The 18,062-nt window shown below is 41.5% G+C and overlaps 1 protein-coding gene across 1 annotated transcript; it reads right to left on the bottom strand.

The window, feature by feature from the left end:
* Nucleotides 1-131: 131 nt before the first annotated feature.
* Nucleotides 132-2,718, bottom strand: LOC116210519 (probable LRR receptor-like serine/threonine-protein kinase RKF3). Its single transcript, XM_031544403.1, has one exon. The coding sequence runs from the start codon at nucleotides 2,384-2,386 to the stop codon at nucleotides 449-451; it is 1,938 nt and encodes a 645-aa protein (XP_031400263.1). The 5' UTR covers nucleotides 2,387-2,718; the 3' UTR covers nucleotides 132-448.
* Between the last annotated feature and the right edge of the window lie 15,344 nt (nucleotides 2,719-18,062).

The raw sequence follows: 18,062 nt of genomic DNA, 5'->3' as shown, positions 1-18,062 counted from the left end.
TTCAAGTAATGCTGACAGCAACCGGCATGAATACACGAGATATCTGTCTAGCTATCGTTATACCATTGGAGTGATCAGAACAAGCTATAGACAACAGAAGATAGGAAACAACGCCGTCTGCAATTCATTGGTATTGAACTCAAAAGGTGATTTCTCTCAGACGCTTTGGTTCCATTCCAAAACATGAAGATAATGTACAATGACGCAATATCTTCTGCAAATCAATTCAATCGATCACTCTCTCGCTCCACCTATCGAAAATTGATAATCGTTTTCTGCACAAATCTATCTATTTGTCAACAAAACAAATAATTAAACCATAAAAAAAAAGAACTATCCTATACCGTGTATACTCTTTTTTTTGGATAAATATACCGTGTATACTTTACAGTAGGAAAGGTGATCAATGTATGAACTGAGCTGCAGCTTAGGATAAACCTCACAGTGATCATAGAAACTCTTGACTAGATCGACTCGTACTTGAGTCTTTGATTTTCTCTCTGCCATCCAATTGTCTCTTCCCTTCCACCGTGTAGGACTGGAACCCTCGAGGTGTAGATAACTGCCCAGACTCAGTACTACTGACTGACCTCTCGATATCATCAATATTAGCCACGAGGGGGATAGGACGCTCGGGAATTGAGGGGACAGTCAGATCCGTCTCCAACATCTTAACAACCTGGTCCATTGTTGGCCTCGCGTACAACTGAGGGTGCGAGCATAAAACTGCTACCAGAACATACTTCTCCAATACCTCTGGCGGCCCCAACTCGGGTATTCCATCCTCAATAACATCTAGAGCCCTCCCTTCCCTAACTAACGACCAAGCCCAATCAGTTACAAGGGAATGCTGATTCTCCTCGCTGCTTACGAGGAGGGCCTTCTTCCCACTCAGAAGCTCAAGCAGCACAACTCCAAAGCTGTACACGTCACTCCTCTCCGTCAATTGCCCGTATAGGGCATATTCAGGCGCAACATATCCCATTGTGCCTGCAACCCGAGTGCTCAAATGTGTCATGCCCTCGGGGGTGAATTTGGCAAGCCCAAAATCAGCCACTTTGGCCTCGAATCTCTCGTCCAACAGAATGTTGCTCGCCTTGATGTCCCGGTGGATGATCATATGCTGGGCCCCGTGATGCAAGTAGGCTAGCCCCCTTGCTGTCCCAAGTGCAATCTTCTGCCTAAGGGGCCAGCTGAGCTTCCTGTCTGATGGTCCGAACAGGTGATCATACAGACTCCCATTCCGCATCAAATCGCAGACAATGATCCTCTGGTGACCCTCGAACTGTGTCGTGGCGATACAGTATCCTCTGAGGGCTACGAGATTCACATGCCTAACACTAGCAATAACTTGGACCTCGTGTGCGAAATTCACATCCCCTGCAGCGGAACAGTTCTTAAACCTCTTAAGGGCAACTTCAGTCCCATCTAGGAAACCTCTGTAGACATTCCCGTACCCGCCCCTCCCAATAATATTGTCCCTGGAGAAGTTCCGAGTCGCCTTCTTGATGTCCTCAAATGTGTATGGGACCAATGTGGTGCTGTCCTTGATGGAGTCAAGCTCCGGTCCGAGGCCCATTTCACTCTCCCGCCCGAACCCCCTCCTCGTCCGCTTCCTCAAGCCACCGTTCCTCCTCCTCAATATCAAGAAACCACCAAGAATAACCAGCAACAACCCGACTCCACAACTGATGAGAACCGCCAAGATCACAATTTTCCTCTTCCGGCTGCTCGAGGCAGGGCTGGTAAAATCAAGCAAGAACAGGCATTTGGCAGTGCCCTTGTCAGCTGGGCCCAGGTAGTTGGCGAACGCGGCGGCATAAATCGAGCCATACGCGGTGCAATCGGACACGTTCCCCACAGAAGGGCCCGTCAGGTAATTAGCCTGGAGGAGGGACAAGCTCGTCGTACAAGAAGCACAGGGGGAGTTGTTCTCCAGGGACTGGTTGCAGCTCGAGACCACGTTGTCGAGTGTCGAATTGGAGATTAAGGCTTCGAACTGGGCACGGGTCGAGATGTTCATGCACCCATCGGCGATCCACGAGGTCTCGAAGCCGCAGGACGACCGGATGTCGAAGTTCGGGATGAGGGTGTCGATAAGGGACTGGTAGGACGACCAGCAGGACTCAGCAGCAGAAGGCGGTGGGAGGAAGGAGGAGGTGAGGCGGAGGTGGGCAGACTCGACGAGGCGGAGGCCCTGGAGGATGTAGCGGCAGGCCGTGGGGGAGTCGAGGCCGGGGCGGGACGAGGAGCCGGACATCAGGTCGCTGAGGATGGTGAAGTTGAGGGGGCATGCGGTGTCGTTCTGGGCGGAGGACCGGGGGCTGAGGAGGGACAGAGCGAAGCCCAGGACGAGGAGACGGAGGGAGAGGCTGAGGGCGGACATGGTGGGAGGCGGGGCTTTCGTCAGAGCAGCCGGGGAGTAGGGATTTCTTCCATTTCTTGGAAGTCAGTCGCGGAGGCGGCTGAAGTTTGAATTGAAGGGAAGGAGAGGAGAAAGAGCAGACAGCACAGCAAACACGAACAGGACAGAGGGAGCGAGTTGAAAGTTCTCAAGAGGAAGAAGACGACGAGGAAGAGAGGTCGGATGGCGGCAGGATCGACGGCGGTGGAGGCGAGTAAAGGTATGGTGGCCGTACTCGCCCGAGGATTCCGGGAAGGGTCGTTAGATCAGTGGGCGGGCTGCGTGTCTTGTCGTTGACGGAAGAATCCGTTGGGGCCGGCCGAATTTGTCTCTTTAGAATGATTCAGTTTTTTTTTTATTATTATAAGAGCAGTTAATGAGCCTAGTCCAACGAAACGTGAACCACTTCTGTGTCGAATATCATGAATATTAAATTTAAAATATTTTAATTACTAGATGAAAGGGTGTATCAATTCGTTATACTTTTTTATTGGATTCCTTACTAGGACCCGTTTCCAGCAATGGAGAATAATTTTCATATTCTGTACATTTCACGCATAATTTCATATAATAACTAATCATGGATAGGGCCATAGACTTTTATTTTTGAAACATTGGTCCAACTTCACCAACTCCCACTCCCATGATTCAACTCCCACTCCCATAGGTGACTCGACGTGACACTAATGATCATGCCGTAATTTGAACTATTTCCATGGCGGGCAACGGAAGAGGGATCGTTGAAATTTACCATATAAAATAAAACAATACCATGGCATGGCAGCACAGGCAAAACATGTTACCGACAGAGAGGTTGAGTTCATGGCTTGGCCTCACAAATAATATAATCCAATCCAACTGATCCGGTAAATAATGCAGTGATATGGGTTTAGTGTTTAGTGTTTATGTCTTGTCTTTTAATATAGTACATGTCTGTTGGTACCCATTAGTTTTACTTGAAGAGCAGGAGCTTGATTTGTAGAGACTATCTATTCCCCTAATGTATTTTGTTATATCCATGATTATACGTTGGACTCATTTTCTTTTTATGGTTTTTCCCTTAATTAACATATTACATGCCAAGTTTTCGGAGTACATCCTAATATTTAAAATCCAATGATTTATGTAGTTTGAATCTTATCAGTCCACTAAAAAATAAATCTCTCTCAGTCCTCGCACAATATCATAAACTCTGGTAACCTGCACAAACAACTAAGGTCATTTTTGGTTGCACTAGTAGTTGCACCCCTTGTATTTTACATATTTAGTTTTTTTAGTTATAAAGAAAGTTGATCGACTTAATACACAAAAGTAGAAAATCTTAAATTAGCAAGAAAATTTTCAAAGCGAATTAAATTTAAAACCTCTAAGTTACCCGGATGTGAACCATTACAGTACAATTCATTTTCGCTTATCCTTTATACTTGACCATCGATTTCCATCGTAACTAAAAAAGAATATATCAAACTAAAAGTCTAAGCAATTCCATCTTTAGTTTAATAAAATTTAAGGTTCATTTACTCAGAGAAAATTTTCGAAGATTTTGAAAAGTTTAGTTGAAACTGAGAAAGTTGTAGAAGCATATTTGTCTAGCTAAAAGAGATCCAATGTTTGCAATCAATTTCAAATTTATCCCAACGTTTAGTTTTTTTCTTTTTCTTGAAAAGGCCTATTATTTCGTTTTTTTATTCTAATTTATGCTAATATGGGACCTTGTTCATTTCAATTTTTACACGTTCAATTTTGACGACATTTTAGTAATTCCAGAGTATAAGAAAATTAAAGAAAAACTCGAAAGTTATTAACTTTTTTAAAGTGTAGTAAATAATTAACCACTTTAGCTAGTAAGAAAAGTTGGTCACTAAAGGTTTTAGAACTCAACGATCAACTCAGTAAAGGTTAGGGATGGTTAATTTTAAGCCAATATGATCTTCTGAAGATTTGAATTTGGAAAATATGGATCAACAAAACAAATTAACAGAAAAATGCTCCAGCAGTTCCATATTTGCAATATTGAACTCACGGGCTTTTTCGATTATAATTAAGATGTTGGGATATATTTGAACTTCTGCAAACTGATAATTGTGTGGAACACACAAACTTCTCTTACTCACCGTGACCTAAGGATTCAGGCTCGATTGGAATTAATTAGGTGATTTAAGTTGAGTGTACGTGATTATTCAAATTCATGTGAGTTCAATTTGCAATCAATACAATCACACATATCATCATGGATGCATGTAATCACATGCATGGGCTCTCAAATCTTTTTGAATTATGGGCCAAGTGAAATGGCCATGAGCCCTTAGTCCACATTCACGCAAAATAAGTTCTCTGAAGTCGAATTAGGTCCAATTAAAGCCCAACCCAATATAAGTTCAATTCATGTGGGTTCGTTATCGTGCAATTCAATCCATTTTAAGTCCCAACCTTTAGTTACTTCTTGTTCGTGTGGGGTGGGTTTATTAAGTACAAGAATTAAATTCGAAGTCCACTTAGAATTAATCACCCAATTAATTGTAATCAAGCACCCGTCATAACGCTCATATAATCCACCCATCAAACATCAAAAGACCCATCTCATGATACTAAGATTCGAGCTTTTATACCTTGCTCCTACGAGGTTTTTAGGAGAGTTTAGCTCGGGAGAATCCTTGTCTACTACGGACCGAGGTGGTCATCAAGTCGGGACCAACCTAGGCCTAGGTCGGTCTCCACGCCGTCTTTGAGTCGAGCTGGCACTGGTCTCTTATCTTCTCATCTCTCCTCCTTTCTTCTCCTTTTGCTCAATGTGATATGCAAAACAAGGAAACAAAGAAACGAGAGACAACAAAGAAACCATATGGAAGCACAAGGTTAATGAGACCAATTCAATGGAGATATTTACCAATCTCGTCACCTCATCGATACAATATGCAATGAGGGATAACCTAAAGAGCTTTATGCAGCAAAGGACCCTCGTCACTCTGCATACAAGATCAAAATGAGTTTCAAAGCCCTCAAACCAAATCTGTCCAGAACCGAAAGGTGTCCTATATCAACCTTAAAGAGATCGAAACGGTCAAGAAATTCAAAGGGAATCAACCCTAAGGCATCTAGACGAAAGGATAATTCATTCTTTGACATAAAGGTAACTAAAACGAGCTTCTAAAGCTCTTAATCATGAGCGACCAACAAGCAAGGGCGTTCTACATCGAGCTCTAAGACGATGAACGCAAGGCACCTCCACATATATATGTCATCAATCATAGCGCATTCTTCCAAAATCAAGAACAACGACACGAGGTTTAGTCCACCAAGCTGACGCAACAATCCATCTCCAAATCTAATGCAACAGTACCTCATAACATCCAAAAATCAGTTCGTGTCAAGAATACAACTTAAATTCAACAAAATCGAGCTAAACCTCCTCATAGGAATCTAAGGACTGTCAAGCAACTTAGCCCACACTACAATCTCTGCATCTAAACTCCAAAAATCATGCCAACGTTCCCCAAATCCATCAGGGATCATCACATAACTCAGCATGTAGTTATGCGCAACTTTTTGTCATTAAAAGCATGATAAAAATACTCGAATCCGTCGAATATCCGTTGTACAACTCATCTCACAGATCAAACATAGCCCCGAGCTATTGAAACCACATAGAACAACCGCAAATCAATCAAGGAATCATCAATCATCTCAGCCATATCTCAAACAGCATATTCAAGGAATAAAGAGACTCACTTAGCCTTCCATTAGGTTTGTATTTAAGCTGCTGCCGCCAAGAGAACGTGCCATTTCTGATAGATTATAAAAGGAAAAATTACTGACTACATATGATATTGCATACCCACTAAAAAATTAATAAATATCCAGGATCAAAATAGCAAGTTTCTACATGGAGGTTCTGCAGCATCTTAGATGAGTGGATTTTCAAATGAAAGTCTCGATAGAGCATGATTTCATGGATATGTTCCAGGCAAGTCACATAGCAACCAAGTTCAAGCAATGAAGAAAAGCTTATAATAGAAAACAGAGCAAGAGATACTATAGCAACAAGGGAAGTTCTCAGAAAATTTAGAAGTTAGCTTTAGCATGTAAGGGACTATACGGACCCAAATGTGGACTCACGTCGGGGCCTGCATGCACGCTTTTGGATCGCACGGCTTGGGAGTGTCCACCTTCCCGGGGATGCGTGACGGACACCCGTGAGAAGGAGTCGCCACTTATCATTTTATGACCCGAAAGTCGAGGGCCGATAAGTTACCCGGGTCTAGGGGTATGAAACACATAGTTTTGCTAAGGCATTGATCTGTGCGGAACCGGAAAGTCCGAGTTTGAGGGTTCAAGTTACGTGCAGGCCTATATCTCGCACGCCCTTTCGGTACTCTGGTTTGCTAGGCTTGCTGTTTTTATTTACCGTGTGAATTAGGCTGCGCTCGGCGCACACGTTTTGACATTGGAAATTCGGTAAACTAAATGATGTCGGTTGAGAAGCCAAGAGAGAAGTAGACCCGTGTGTCAGGGAATCGATTCACAATCTTGCGTTACAGTTCATCAAATTATGATGTTTGAATTCCTGCGTGAACCGGAACCGCGAAATCTTGGGATTACTCTTGTCTGGGCAAGCATTGGACCAATTCGATTAGTTCAACTCTCGAACCGTTCGCTCACAAACTGGGATTCTTACAGAATGAATGTACAAAGTAAAATCCTTACAATGCTCTCAGAAAAATAATAAATACAAATTACAAATGGTCGAATCCCAGTAAGTTCGCTTTCGGTTACTATTCCGCTCCAACTCGCCGTGAGTTCAAGGAAACACCGAAAAACTGAAATTCAAGCGCTCTCAGTGAATGGGGCGTTGGACCCCGTGACTGATGGTTAGGGCGTTGAACCCTAAGTGCAATACGTCCTATGGGTCGGGCTCGACTCGCATGGACAAGCAATAGCATAAAAGTAACAAACAACATGCATATTGCAGACAATGTGTTTGTTATTGCCGAGTTTACGTGAATTAACAAGTTATTAACCCAGGGGTATTTTGCAAGCAAATGTCATATGCTAAACAAGCAATCGTGCAAAACGTTTTACATTCGGCTTTGCTTTGAGAACTTGACAAATAGAGTCAAATCTCGTGTGTGTGGATTGCTTTTACAGTTGTTCTGTATTGTGACGCTGAATCACCACTGAATTAGCCAAACTTGTGTTTTGACTCTAGATTTGGAACCTAGAGTTCTACCTAACCATTATCTAGTGTTTGGTTAGGTCGAGTGAAAGGTTAATCAACATTTTGCATGTTTTGTGACAGAGATAACCGTTCAAGTTATCCGAGTTTACGATAGGATGACAGAAACTCATCAGTGAATAAGAAAAGGCTTTGCAGATGAACCTGCACCTAAACAGGTAGCATATTCTTATCCTGATACTGTAGTGTTTCTGTCAAGCTAACCCTAAGAATATCGCTGAATTGTGAAAAGAAGATTCTACCCTTTATTCGAAAATTGTTTTCAGAAAAGGGAAACATCACAGTGCGAGCCACCTCGGCTTGTAGGCGGTGTCGACCAATTCCCTGGATCATTCACTGTTGTGCAAGAACCCCGAAAAAGTCAAAGAACCGATCGATTTAACCGTAAGTGATCTAAAAAGATCTTCTGTATCCTGACCTCAGTTACCTGAAATCGGGTAAAACTCAAGTTGAGACACACAAGTTCTTCATAGACGTCCATGCTACATCGGACAGCGCGTTTCGGGATTTTGGAAATGCGAGTTTTGAAAAGGGCATTAACGTCATTTGACAACTCATCGACGCGAGTTATCAATTAATTACCAATTCATGCAAACTTATCAGTGCCAAGTGGATTTAATCATGTGAGCGTCCCGATTAATCCGTTTGTGAATTTACAGCTTAAAATTAAATGCCGAATGCAGTAAATGTGCGAGTTACAGACAATCAGACAGATCATGAATTGATCCACTGAATGAAGTCTGAGTACCCGAAAAGCTTAATTTAATGAAAACAATTCATGATACGGCGGCCAAGACGGGTCCAGGAAGGTCAAGGATAATTTGGTCAAAATGACAAAAATAACTTCGGAACCCAAATAGCCCCAAAAGAGTCTTCGATACATGAATTCATGCATTTTTACTTTAAAAATAATGTTTTAAAGTTGTTAGCATGCGGGGTTTGCGACGATATTGAAATTGCAATTTGCACAAAATTCGAGAAATGGATTTCATCGAGGTAAAGAGACCGTCCTTAACCCGATTCAGGTCAAAGAACTCTCGGCTCTTTCTTCTTGGAAATGGCCATGGGTTTCCTTGACCTGTTTCAGGTTTCAAGCGTTTTCTTTAACCCAATTTCGATTATTTCTCGCATGCTCAAACGTTAAACACGGTAAATAACACGTATTTAACAAAGCCGGTATCGCCATGAGCTTGAAAAACGCATTTAAACATACAACATGCACAAACACGTTATTTATGAAATCGATAAAATAATACCGGCTCCATGGATGCGGGAAAACATAAAGACTCAGGAAACAACTCAAATCGGAACAAGGAAACCGGTCTTGACCCCAAAAGGTCAAGAGTACCCTTAGTTACCTCTCCAAGAGGTTAATCCGAGAGGTATCTCGGCTTTTCCGGGTAGATATGGTTTCCTCGATTTCAATTTAAATATTTTTCGACATGCTAGCACGTTAAACGATAATAAAAATGCATGATATAACATTGAAATTGCATGAAAATTAAAACTTGGAATCGAAACATGCATAAAACCCCTTATAACACCCATAAACACAACAAAAATGTAAAAGTCCTAGCTCCTCTAAGTCGGAAATGGTCATACCTAGTCCTGGGATGTGGGATGGGACTGTAAAAAGTCGGGTTGGACCTTGTTAGGTCAGGTTTGGGCTGTTTTTTATTGAACAGACCCGACTGGAAGCTGTCTCGACCCGACTGGGCAGTTTTCGGGTCGGAGGTCACCACGGTGGCCCCCGATGGAATTTTGTTGCAAAGTTAGTGGCTCCCGACTCCTAACTGACCCTTGGAGATGTCGTCGTTTGGTTCCAAACCTGTCGGGTTGACCCGTATAGCGCTGCAAAGATCACAGAAAACATATTACGTTTGGAAAACAGACCCGACTGGGCAGTTTTCGAGTCATATGTCACCACGGTGTCTCCCGATGGAATTTTGATGCAAGGTCAGTGGCTCCCAACTCCTAACTGACCCCCGGAGGTGGCTATGGTGCTCGTTTGGTACCAGACCTATCGGGTTGACCCGTATGGCCCTGCAAAGATCACGGAAAAACAGAGTACGTTTGGAAAACAGACCCGATTGGGCAATTTTCGGGTCGAACGTCACCACGGTGTCTCCCGATGGAATTTTGAGGCAAGGTAAACGGCTCCTGACTCCTAACTGACCCCCGGAGGTGGCTGTGGTGGTCGTTTTGCGAAAAAGAGTCTCGGATCGACCCGATCTGCAAGAAAACCGCAATAACAGTCAGAAAAATCGACCCGACTGGGCAATCGGGCTGTTTCTTCGTGCTGGGTTAAAACCGACGGGTTTTTCTTGGATTTCTCGACTCCTTGACTTCCTAGGGTTGTGTGGAGAGGTTTTTGATGGGTTTTGGTAACTCAAACTGACCCGGAAGGCCTTGAAGCCTGGATTGCCATTTTGACCCTAGAAGACCGTTTTCTGGGTTCGGTTCTGTGGTGGCTGTTCCGATGGGTTGAAGGCTTCAAACTTAAAATCTAAGCCCAAAAATGGATAGAGGGGGTCGAAAACATGTGGGATATGAAGTTTGGTGAAGTTTAGATTTAAACCGGGATGGTAAATACCTTGATTCCGACTTAAGTCTTTGGTATTCTGCTTGGTTTCTGCTTGCCATTGCTTGCTGCGATTTTTGCTGGAGTTAAGGGGGAGTTGAGAGCTTCTTGAAGAGTGAGAAATGCTAGAGAGATGGCATGTGGTGTGTTGTGATTAAGTTAATGACTTAGAAAGTATATATAGGCTATGCTTAAGTGCAATTAGTGAAAGAAAAGTGCAATTAAGGGGCATAGATTAGGGGATCCGAATTTATTAAGGAAATTTCAAGCTCAATCCTCATCCATTGCATTAATGGAGAAGAGATGGAAGCATTGATGAAGATGGAGTGTGATCTTGGTTGATTGAAAGATATTTGAAGAGGAAGACAAATGCAAGTTGCCTTGCCCCTTTGGAGAATTCGGTCATGAAGTGAAAGAGGAGACTAGGGTTGATCCGTGGGTCCCACGGGTCATGAGGGCAGTTCGGGATAAAGTTCAAGTCTCGATTGATCGCGTGTTCAAGGTTTGTGGCTCAGACGAACGTCGAATTGTTAATGTTCGCGCCAAAACGGTTCAAACGAGCTCGAAATCACCTATTTTGCCCAAAAAAATGTTCGTGTGGTTTTTGGGCTCGGAAGCCGATTTTGCTCATTTCAGACAATCAAAGCAAAGTTAGCCATTTCAGAATGCGTATCTTGTATCTGCATTCCGCATTGGTCATTTTGATGTGCATTGTCAATTAGACTGCAAATTTGACCAATAAGCCGGTATTGAAAATGTGAAGCCGGAGACGTTCTAGGAGTCTAAAGCCGGATTTCTCAGAATGTTTTTTGAGTTGTTTGGATGATCCGGAGATCGCTACGATCTCTGTTCGTTGATAACGGACTTTGAAGGATTGAAAAAGTGCCTCTGAGACCCTAAAAGCATTGTTCTGAGGGCCTAGATGGGTTGTGAGATTCCGTTTGAGGATTTCACATCGAGCCTTGGGATAAGCGGCACTGGATTGGCCAATCATCCGGCATCAAATTTTCATAAAAAGGACCTCCGGTTATGAATTTTCGTTGAAAATGATCTTTTCTGCCATTCGGATGTCACTTGGGAAACTAAAAGGGATATTGTAGTCTGATTTGTCCATTTGCGTATGTCCACTGTAGTTTTTGGGGCAATGCATGGCTAACTTGGATTGCCGATGTTCTGTCAGAGCAGTCTCCGGATATGATTTTCCATTGAGGGGTATACTTGTTCTGTCACTCGGGAGTCGTTCGAGGTGTCTGCGTGACTTTCGAAGAACAATCTGAAGCAATGCTTATGCTCTGTATAATTGTTGGATATGACTGCATCTGACATCAGGCATTAATTTTTCTCTGGTGATCCGATGTTTTTGAACTCCCATTGAAAAGTTGTCTGTATACAGAAATTGCTCTGTATAGAGCAGATGATCTGCGAAATGTGTTTGAAGACACTTTTCATTTGTTTGGCACCGCTAGAGATTTTTGGAGTCCAATATTGAATATTTTCTGATGGTTGAGCGAACCAGCAGAAAATAGCAGTGTCGGCGATGTATTCTGAAAATGCCGGTTTGGATGTTGTTTAAGCTCCCTGTTTGCTCTGTATGTTGCTGGATGATTCTGTATGTTCTTCTGTCATGTGCATGAATCATCTGCCTATTTCTGTTGACTTGAAAATGAATAGCAATTTACCGCTCTGTCGAGCCTTCTTCTGTATCGATGCTCAAGTCATAGTTTGAATTGATGTGGATAGGCATTGCCTGAACTGGTGAGCCAAAATGGAGTGCTGACAGGGACCACAGAAAATACATCAAAAACAATAGATGACGGAAATAATCACAGGTCTTTTTGGCGTAAAATTCTCGTTAAAATTTTTCTGAAGAGTAAAGAGCTTCAACTAGGCATAAGCAGGACAGAGCTTCTCTGGATGAGATACGGCCTGGAACATCTCAGTCAACTTCGCGTAAAAAAACCACCATAAGGGATGCATTAAGGATCTTCTTGAGCATGCACATTAAACCATAGATATCCTCAAGAGAACGAAAAGCTTCCTGCGGGAAAAGGAATCAATATGCTCAAATGCAGCAATTTGAGAAGCCATATGAAGTTCAATTTTGAGAATCAAAGATGATGTGCAAAGTTTGACAGGTACCTGCCGCATTTCAAGCTCAGTACCAATCTTCAGTTGCTCAAATCGTGTATCAAGATAAAGCTGCAGACTCTCCAGCGCAGATAAGTTGGGTCAGTCCCTTTGATCGCGGTACTTGTTTAGATTAGCCAAATGATTTTCTTATAATTCCACAAAGCCTGCAGAACTCGGTTGTCCGTATGTACTGCTTGCAGAATCGAAACGCTCGATGTGCTGTCATCTGTGTAATAACAGGAAATTTCAAGGTTCTCACTCAACCAGAGGCACCGTCGGACTTAACGGGTCAAAATGGTTTCTGACAATTATTGAAATCTGAAAAACTTTATCATGTGCAACTCTCCTTGTATTTTGAAAGCTCAAGAAGAGGACTTCATCAAACACATCAACATCGTACACAAAGTATAAAAAATGAAACAAGAACATACGTATCATGTGCAAAATATATCGAGAAAAACACATGAAATACAGCATGACACTAGGCATCATGGAACATCATATCCAAATTCATTTTAAAGTCTCTCCTGATGTCTAGAGAAAATAGTGGAAGCAACACGCAGATTTTCGATCCAATAGTCCAGAATAGATGCCTGATTTAATCTAAAATGTTGAGTTTGGACTCACGGCTACCGTCTCATGCCCACTCCCAATCAGAGCAACCATCGGAAGGGTCTGAAGATGCATTGTGTTAGTTTTTAAGAGAGAAATTACCGTATAGAGAGCTTCCAATTACAGGTTGTTCCTTAATATGTCGAGCACTGTCCTATAAATTTCACACAGAAACTTGAACCAAAGCGTAACCAACTCCTGATCAGAAAGATCTTTCCTTTTTCACCGCTAGCACAGCTCAGAATCAGATCCTCTCTTTGTGTTGGGTCATTGGTGCTCAGCAGTGGTTTCTTTACGACCATTGTTTATTCTTAATCCAAAAGATATTCCCTTGGAAATATTGAAATTGTTCCCTTCTTTTTGTGGCGCAAGTCAATTCCAGATTTATTGGGTCCGGACGACCCCAGTCATCACCCCCAATTGGAGTCGTCAGCGCCCTCTGTGGTCACCGGTGACCCCAATCGGGGGTGGTGGTCAGGGTCGTGACCATGATTCTTATAATCATGATTCGAATCGTAAAATCATATTCAAGGGGGGTCATGTGATTCCGATACAATGGGCTGAATCGGAAACTGTAGAATCGCATCTGAATCGGGCCGTGAATCACGGAATTGCGAAATCGGGCCGATTCTGCGATTCCGAATTCGGCCCAGACTCGGGCGAAGGGCAGGCCTGATTCGGGCCCTTGGGCGAAGGCGAGGCCAGATTGGGCCGAAGCCCAGCCCATTGGCCCTGAGCCCGACAACTTTTTTTTTTTCCCTCTCTTCTCCCCTCCTTTCCCTTTCTTCTCAAGTGCTCCTCCTTTATCCTGAGTCTTGACAATCCCGACATTTCTATGCCCTAATCCACCGGACCTCCGACTCTCCACCAAACTTCAACAATTTCTTCAAATTCTTCGTGCTGGGTTCTCTTGTTCGGTTGTTCCGACTTCCGACTCCGACGAGCTTGAAGCTCCGGCTGCTCCGCAGATCCCAATTCCATCACCCATTTGTGACATTAGTCGAACATTTCAATTTACTAGTATTCTCTCTCTTTCTCCCTTCCTCTCTCTTCTTCTCCTTTATGCTATGTTCTCTGTGCCGCTTAAATCGCTGGCTTAATTGCCTATTTGATCAATTTTTACTCTTAAAACCGCACTGCTGCCGCTGCCGTTCGGGCATGCCTCCTACGATTACCACTCACCTACGCTCTTGTAGCATGCTCCGTTCGGGCAATACGGCTTTCGTAATACGCGAAGCAGCGCTGAGATACGGCTTTCCTATTTTTTGATCTTCCATTTACAGCACCCAACGTGTTTGTTGAAATGCCTAACTTTTGTTCAGGAGTTTTCTTTTGTTTCTGAACTTTGGTTTGCAATACGAGGAAAGTAAAATATTATTCCGTACTGAATGATTACATCAATGGTCTCTCTGAATATTTGCTAATTAGAACAGCCACTTCCATTTGTCCATTTTATACAGCAAGGAATGCATTCATTTTTAATGACCATTATTATTACTAAAAGAATTAATTAAATCAAATTAATGGCCTACACTTCTAACAGTAAGTAATTAAATTAAATCATGTTTCAATGAGTTAAATTCAAGGATTCAATTTGACCATTAAATTGAATAACGGTAATTCGAATTAAACACAAATAATTAGGGGCATTCTATGTTATGACTTATGTTGTTAACTGTTTATTTTGAGAGTTTGAATTATAATTTGGACTTTGAATTTCGATAATTTGTAATGATGTTTTGTACTTTTATGACTTTTTGTTGGTTTGTTGGTTTTTGATCCTTTTTTAAATATAAGGAATCAAGGATTGATTTTTTTTTTGCTCAGGAAAGTATAATACATATATATATATATGATTTTTTTTAATTATAGGTAGAATCTTACGATTCTCGATACGATTCTACGATTCACGATTCTACGACCCTCGACCGATTCTAGGTAGAATCGCGATTCTGAAAACCTTGGTCGTGGCCCTACCCGTTGGAATCAGGAGAATCCTCAATTTGGGGACTCTTCCAATTCCGGGGGTGGTGGCCGGCGACAAGGTCCCTACCAGCCATGCCCCTCCTTCCTAGTTTTTTTAAGTTATTTTTAATTTATTTTTTTGAAACAATTTCATAATTGAGAAAATACAGTAGGCCCCACCTGATCTATACGTCAGCAATTTCCGTCCAAATTAACGGAAAATTTGACGTTGTTCTAAAATTGTTATCAAATCGAAAGTCTATACATTTTTATGTTAATAAAAAAAATTGTATTAGAATTATTAAAATGTGAAAAGCTTGTGTTGTTTTTTATAATTAATCCTATCTAGATTGATTTAATGAGACTTGCCTATAATTGTATGACTCTATATATTAGCTAATATAGGCATTTTAGCTCACGGAGGAGATTGAGTATCAAAAAGAAGATATATGGCCGAAAATATAAATAATTAAACTGTGAGGAGTGAATCTTAAACTAAAACAATCTAAGACACGTGTATAGTTAGGATTTTAAGTGAAAAGATTTGACTGTCAGGAATAAGACAACGGTGGTGATTGTTTTTTGGTATAACCACTGTAGAATCTCCAATAAATTAGGGAAAATTACAAAAAAAACCAAAGTTTTGTAAAAAGTGTCATTTTTGTCTTAAATTTTGTTTTGTAACAGAAAAAACCATAAGTTTTCTAAATTGTCTCAAAAATGACATCCGTTATAAATTCCGTCAATTTTTGCCTAAACTTTGTGGGTCCCTAAACAGTCTATGTATGTCACACGTAGGCAAAAATTGACGGAATTTATAACGGAGGTAATTTTTTAGACATTTTAGAAAACTTATGATTTTTTTTGTTACAAAACAAAATTTAGGACAAAACTGAGACATTTTTCAAAACTTGGGTTTTTTTTTGTAATTTGCCCAATAAATTATTAAGAATTTTTTAAATCCTAAACATGTAAATTGATTTTATCTTTGAAATATCTCGAATTTGTCGCCAACAAGGATAAGAAATCAAATATATAGGATGGCACTTAAACGTAGAATTCAAATTATGCAAGGGAAATTCCATTTTATTGCCCGTGAAATTATTTTTTAAATTTATAAATAATGTTCTTAATCTTATACAATAGTTTGAAACTTGTAATAGAAATATGAGAATTCGTGGGATGGTGAACGAAATTCATGGCGAGTTCTACCTATCTCTTTTAAATCTTTTATAACCATATTTACTTGTTTCATAAATATGGGATTGAGGGCAATATGGTACTGCGAAGAATAAAATGGGTGTATTAGCCAAATAAGGAATGGAAATAGCCCCAACCTATGTATAATTAAAAAAAGTAGGTTTTTATCACAATTTTACAACTAATGATTATCCGCTTAAGTAATGTCTCAGACTAGAGTTTTGTGAAAGGAGAAAACTAATCCGAATAAGCCGCCGTTGGACATCCAAATAATAGGACACGTACCAAAAAAATATAGCTATTTATTTTTAAAGGTTATAATGGATTCCCTTATCTTAATATAAATGCCAATAAAGAAAGCTACTAATATTTTCAGTGAACGAAAAGCCACTAGTTATTAACGGCATTAATTTTTAGGAACTCGTGAAATGATTTAATGAGCCCCATGTGAAATTTGCGATTTTGCAGATGATGTACGGTGTAAAAATTCTCGTGGTTATGTGGTCATATATACATAGGATGACTTCCATATAACGTAGTCAGTCCATAGCCACTTCAGATCTTGCCCCCAGCAGCCATCCACTCCCCCTGAAATAGTTTGATCAAATGAGTTCCTTCTTAAAATTGAGGATTCAAAATGGTTCAGTGAGTGCTCCCGTACCCAGACCTGCGATGTTAGGCTTTGCTCCATCAGGGGCTCCCAGGCGGGGCTCATCTCCGAGGGCCTCGACTCGAGTTTGCCCTTCGTCTTTGGGGCCCTTGACTTGGCTTTCTGAGCTTAGGAGACTTCCGAGGTTTACCTCTATTCTCGGATTAGCTTTCTAGCACATCCCTAGCTTCTACCGCAAGTATTGTTACGGAATTTCATGTGGATCGAGTTTCCCGCCTACAGAGCGCTATGAAATTGAAGTTGTGTGCCATGCGGCCCTGGTTATTGGTCTAATTAAGATCCGTACAGTGTTAGGACTAGGAGCCAACTTGATTTGAGCTCAAGAATCTTTGTAACCTCAAACCCCAAGGGATTTGGCCTAATGGTTAATGAGCACCCAAGTTTGCTCCGAGACCCGGGTTCGAATCCCCTTGGGGTCACGGAGCGCCTTTGGCGTGATTACCCGCTCCGTGCGTCGTCGGGGGTTCACGGAGCCCCGAAAAAGAACTTATCAAAAAAAGAATCTTTGTAACCACGATTAAGAAAATTGAAAAGGAAATTAAAAAAAAAAGTCTCGTTCTTCCATTCGATGATTATAAGTTGCTGGTAACACTCCATTTATATCACTCTTTTTCCACAACAAAACAAAATAATTCATACAAAGTCAAAGGGTGGGTCCCATTTATACCACTATTTTTCAAAATCAAAATCTGATTTTAAAATCCTACTTTGAAACCAAACAAGTTTTCACATATTATCATTTAAATCCGAGTTATGTTCTGGGGATGGGTGGTAATCTTCTCGTGTTCATTACATGAATCGAAATTAAATTTCTCATGGGCGCCAAGTTTCGTCCTGTAAGACCTCATTCCAAGTATCGCAAATGAATTGCAAAAGAGGGACAGCAGAGCAATGCATTATTGGGAACACACGTACAATGAGACACACGAAAAAGCATGATAGAGTTCGAATACATGGCAACAATGGAGTCCATTTGATTCGCATGACTATTCGCTAAATGGATATTGCTCGTATCTTATCCTACAATCATGAAGTTGAACTTGTGCCCCATAAGAATAGTAGCATCTGTAAAGAATCGAATCTCGCGCAGCAAACATACATGAGGAGCAGTCTTCAGTTGAAAGGCCGCGGTTGCACACTCCGTGACCATAGCATACATACGGCCCTGGGGAATTAGCATAGTAGTCATAACCGTGTGATGGTGTCTGATCTTGTACCTGATTGGTAACGTCTTTTACACTTTCAAAATAAGGGTCTTCGTAGCGGA

Source organism: Punica granatum, chromosome 6 (assembly GCF_007655135.1).
Source record: "Punica granatum isolate Tunisia-2019 chromosome 6, ASM765513v2, whole genome shotgun sequence".
Lineage (NCBI taxonomy): Eukaryota > Viridiplantae > Streptophyta > Magnoliopsida > Myrtales > Lythraceae > Punica > Punica granatum.
The sequence above is the reverse complement of the archived record's forward strand: the minus strand, read 5'-3'. Positions and strand labels throughout refer to the sequence as shown.

What these genes read in the sequence shown, in the direction of transcription:
- LOC116210519 (XM_031544403.1), bottom strand. Translation starts at nt 2,386, where the DNA reads ATGTCCGCCCTCAGCCTCTCCCTCCGTCTCCTCGTCCTGGGCTTCGCT.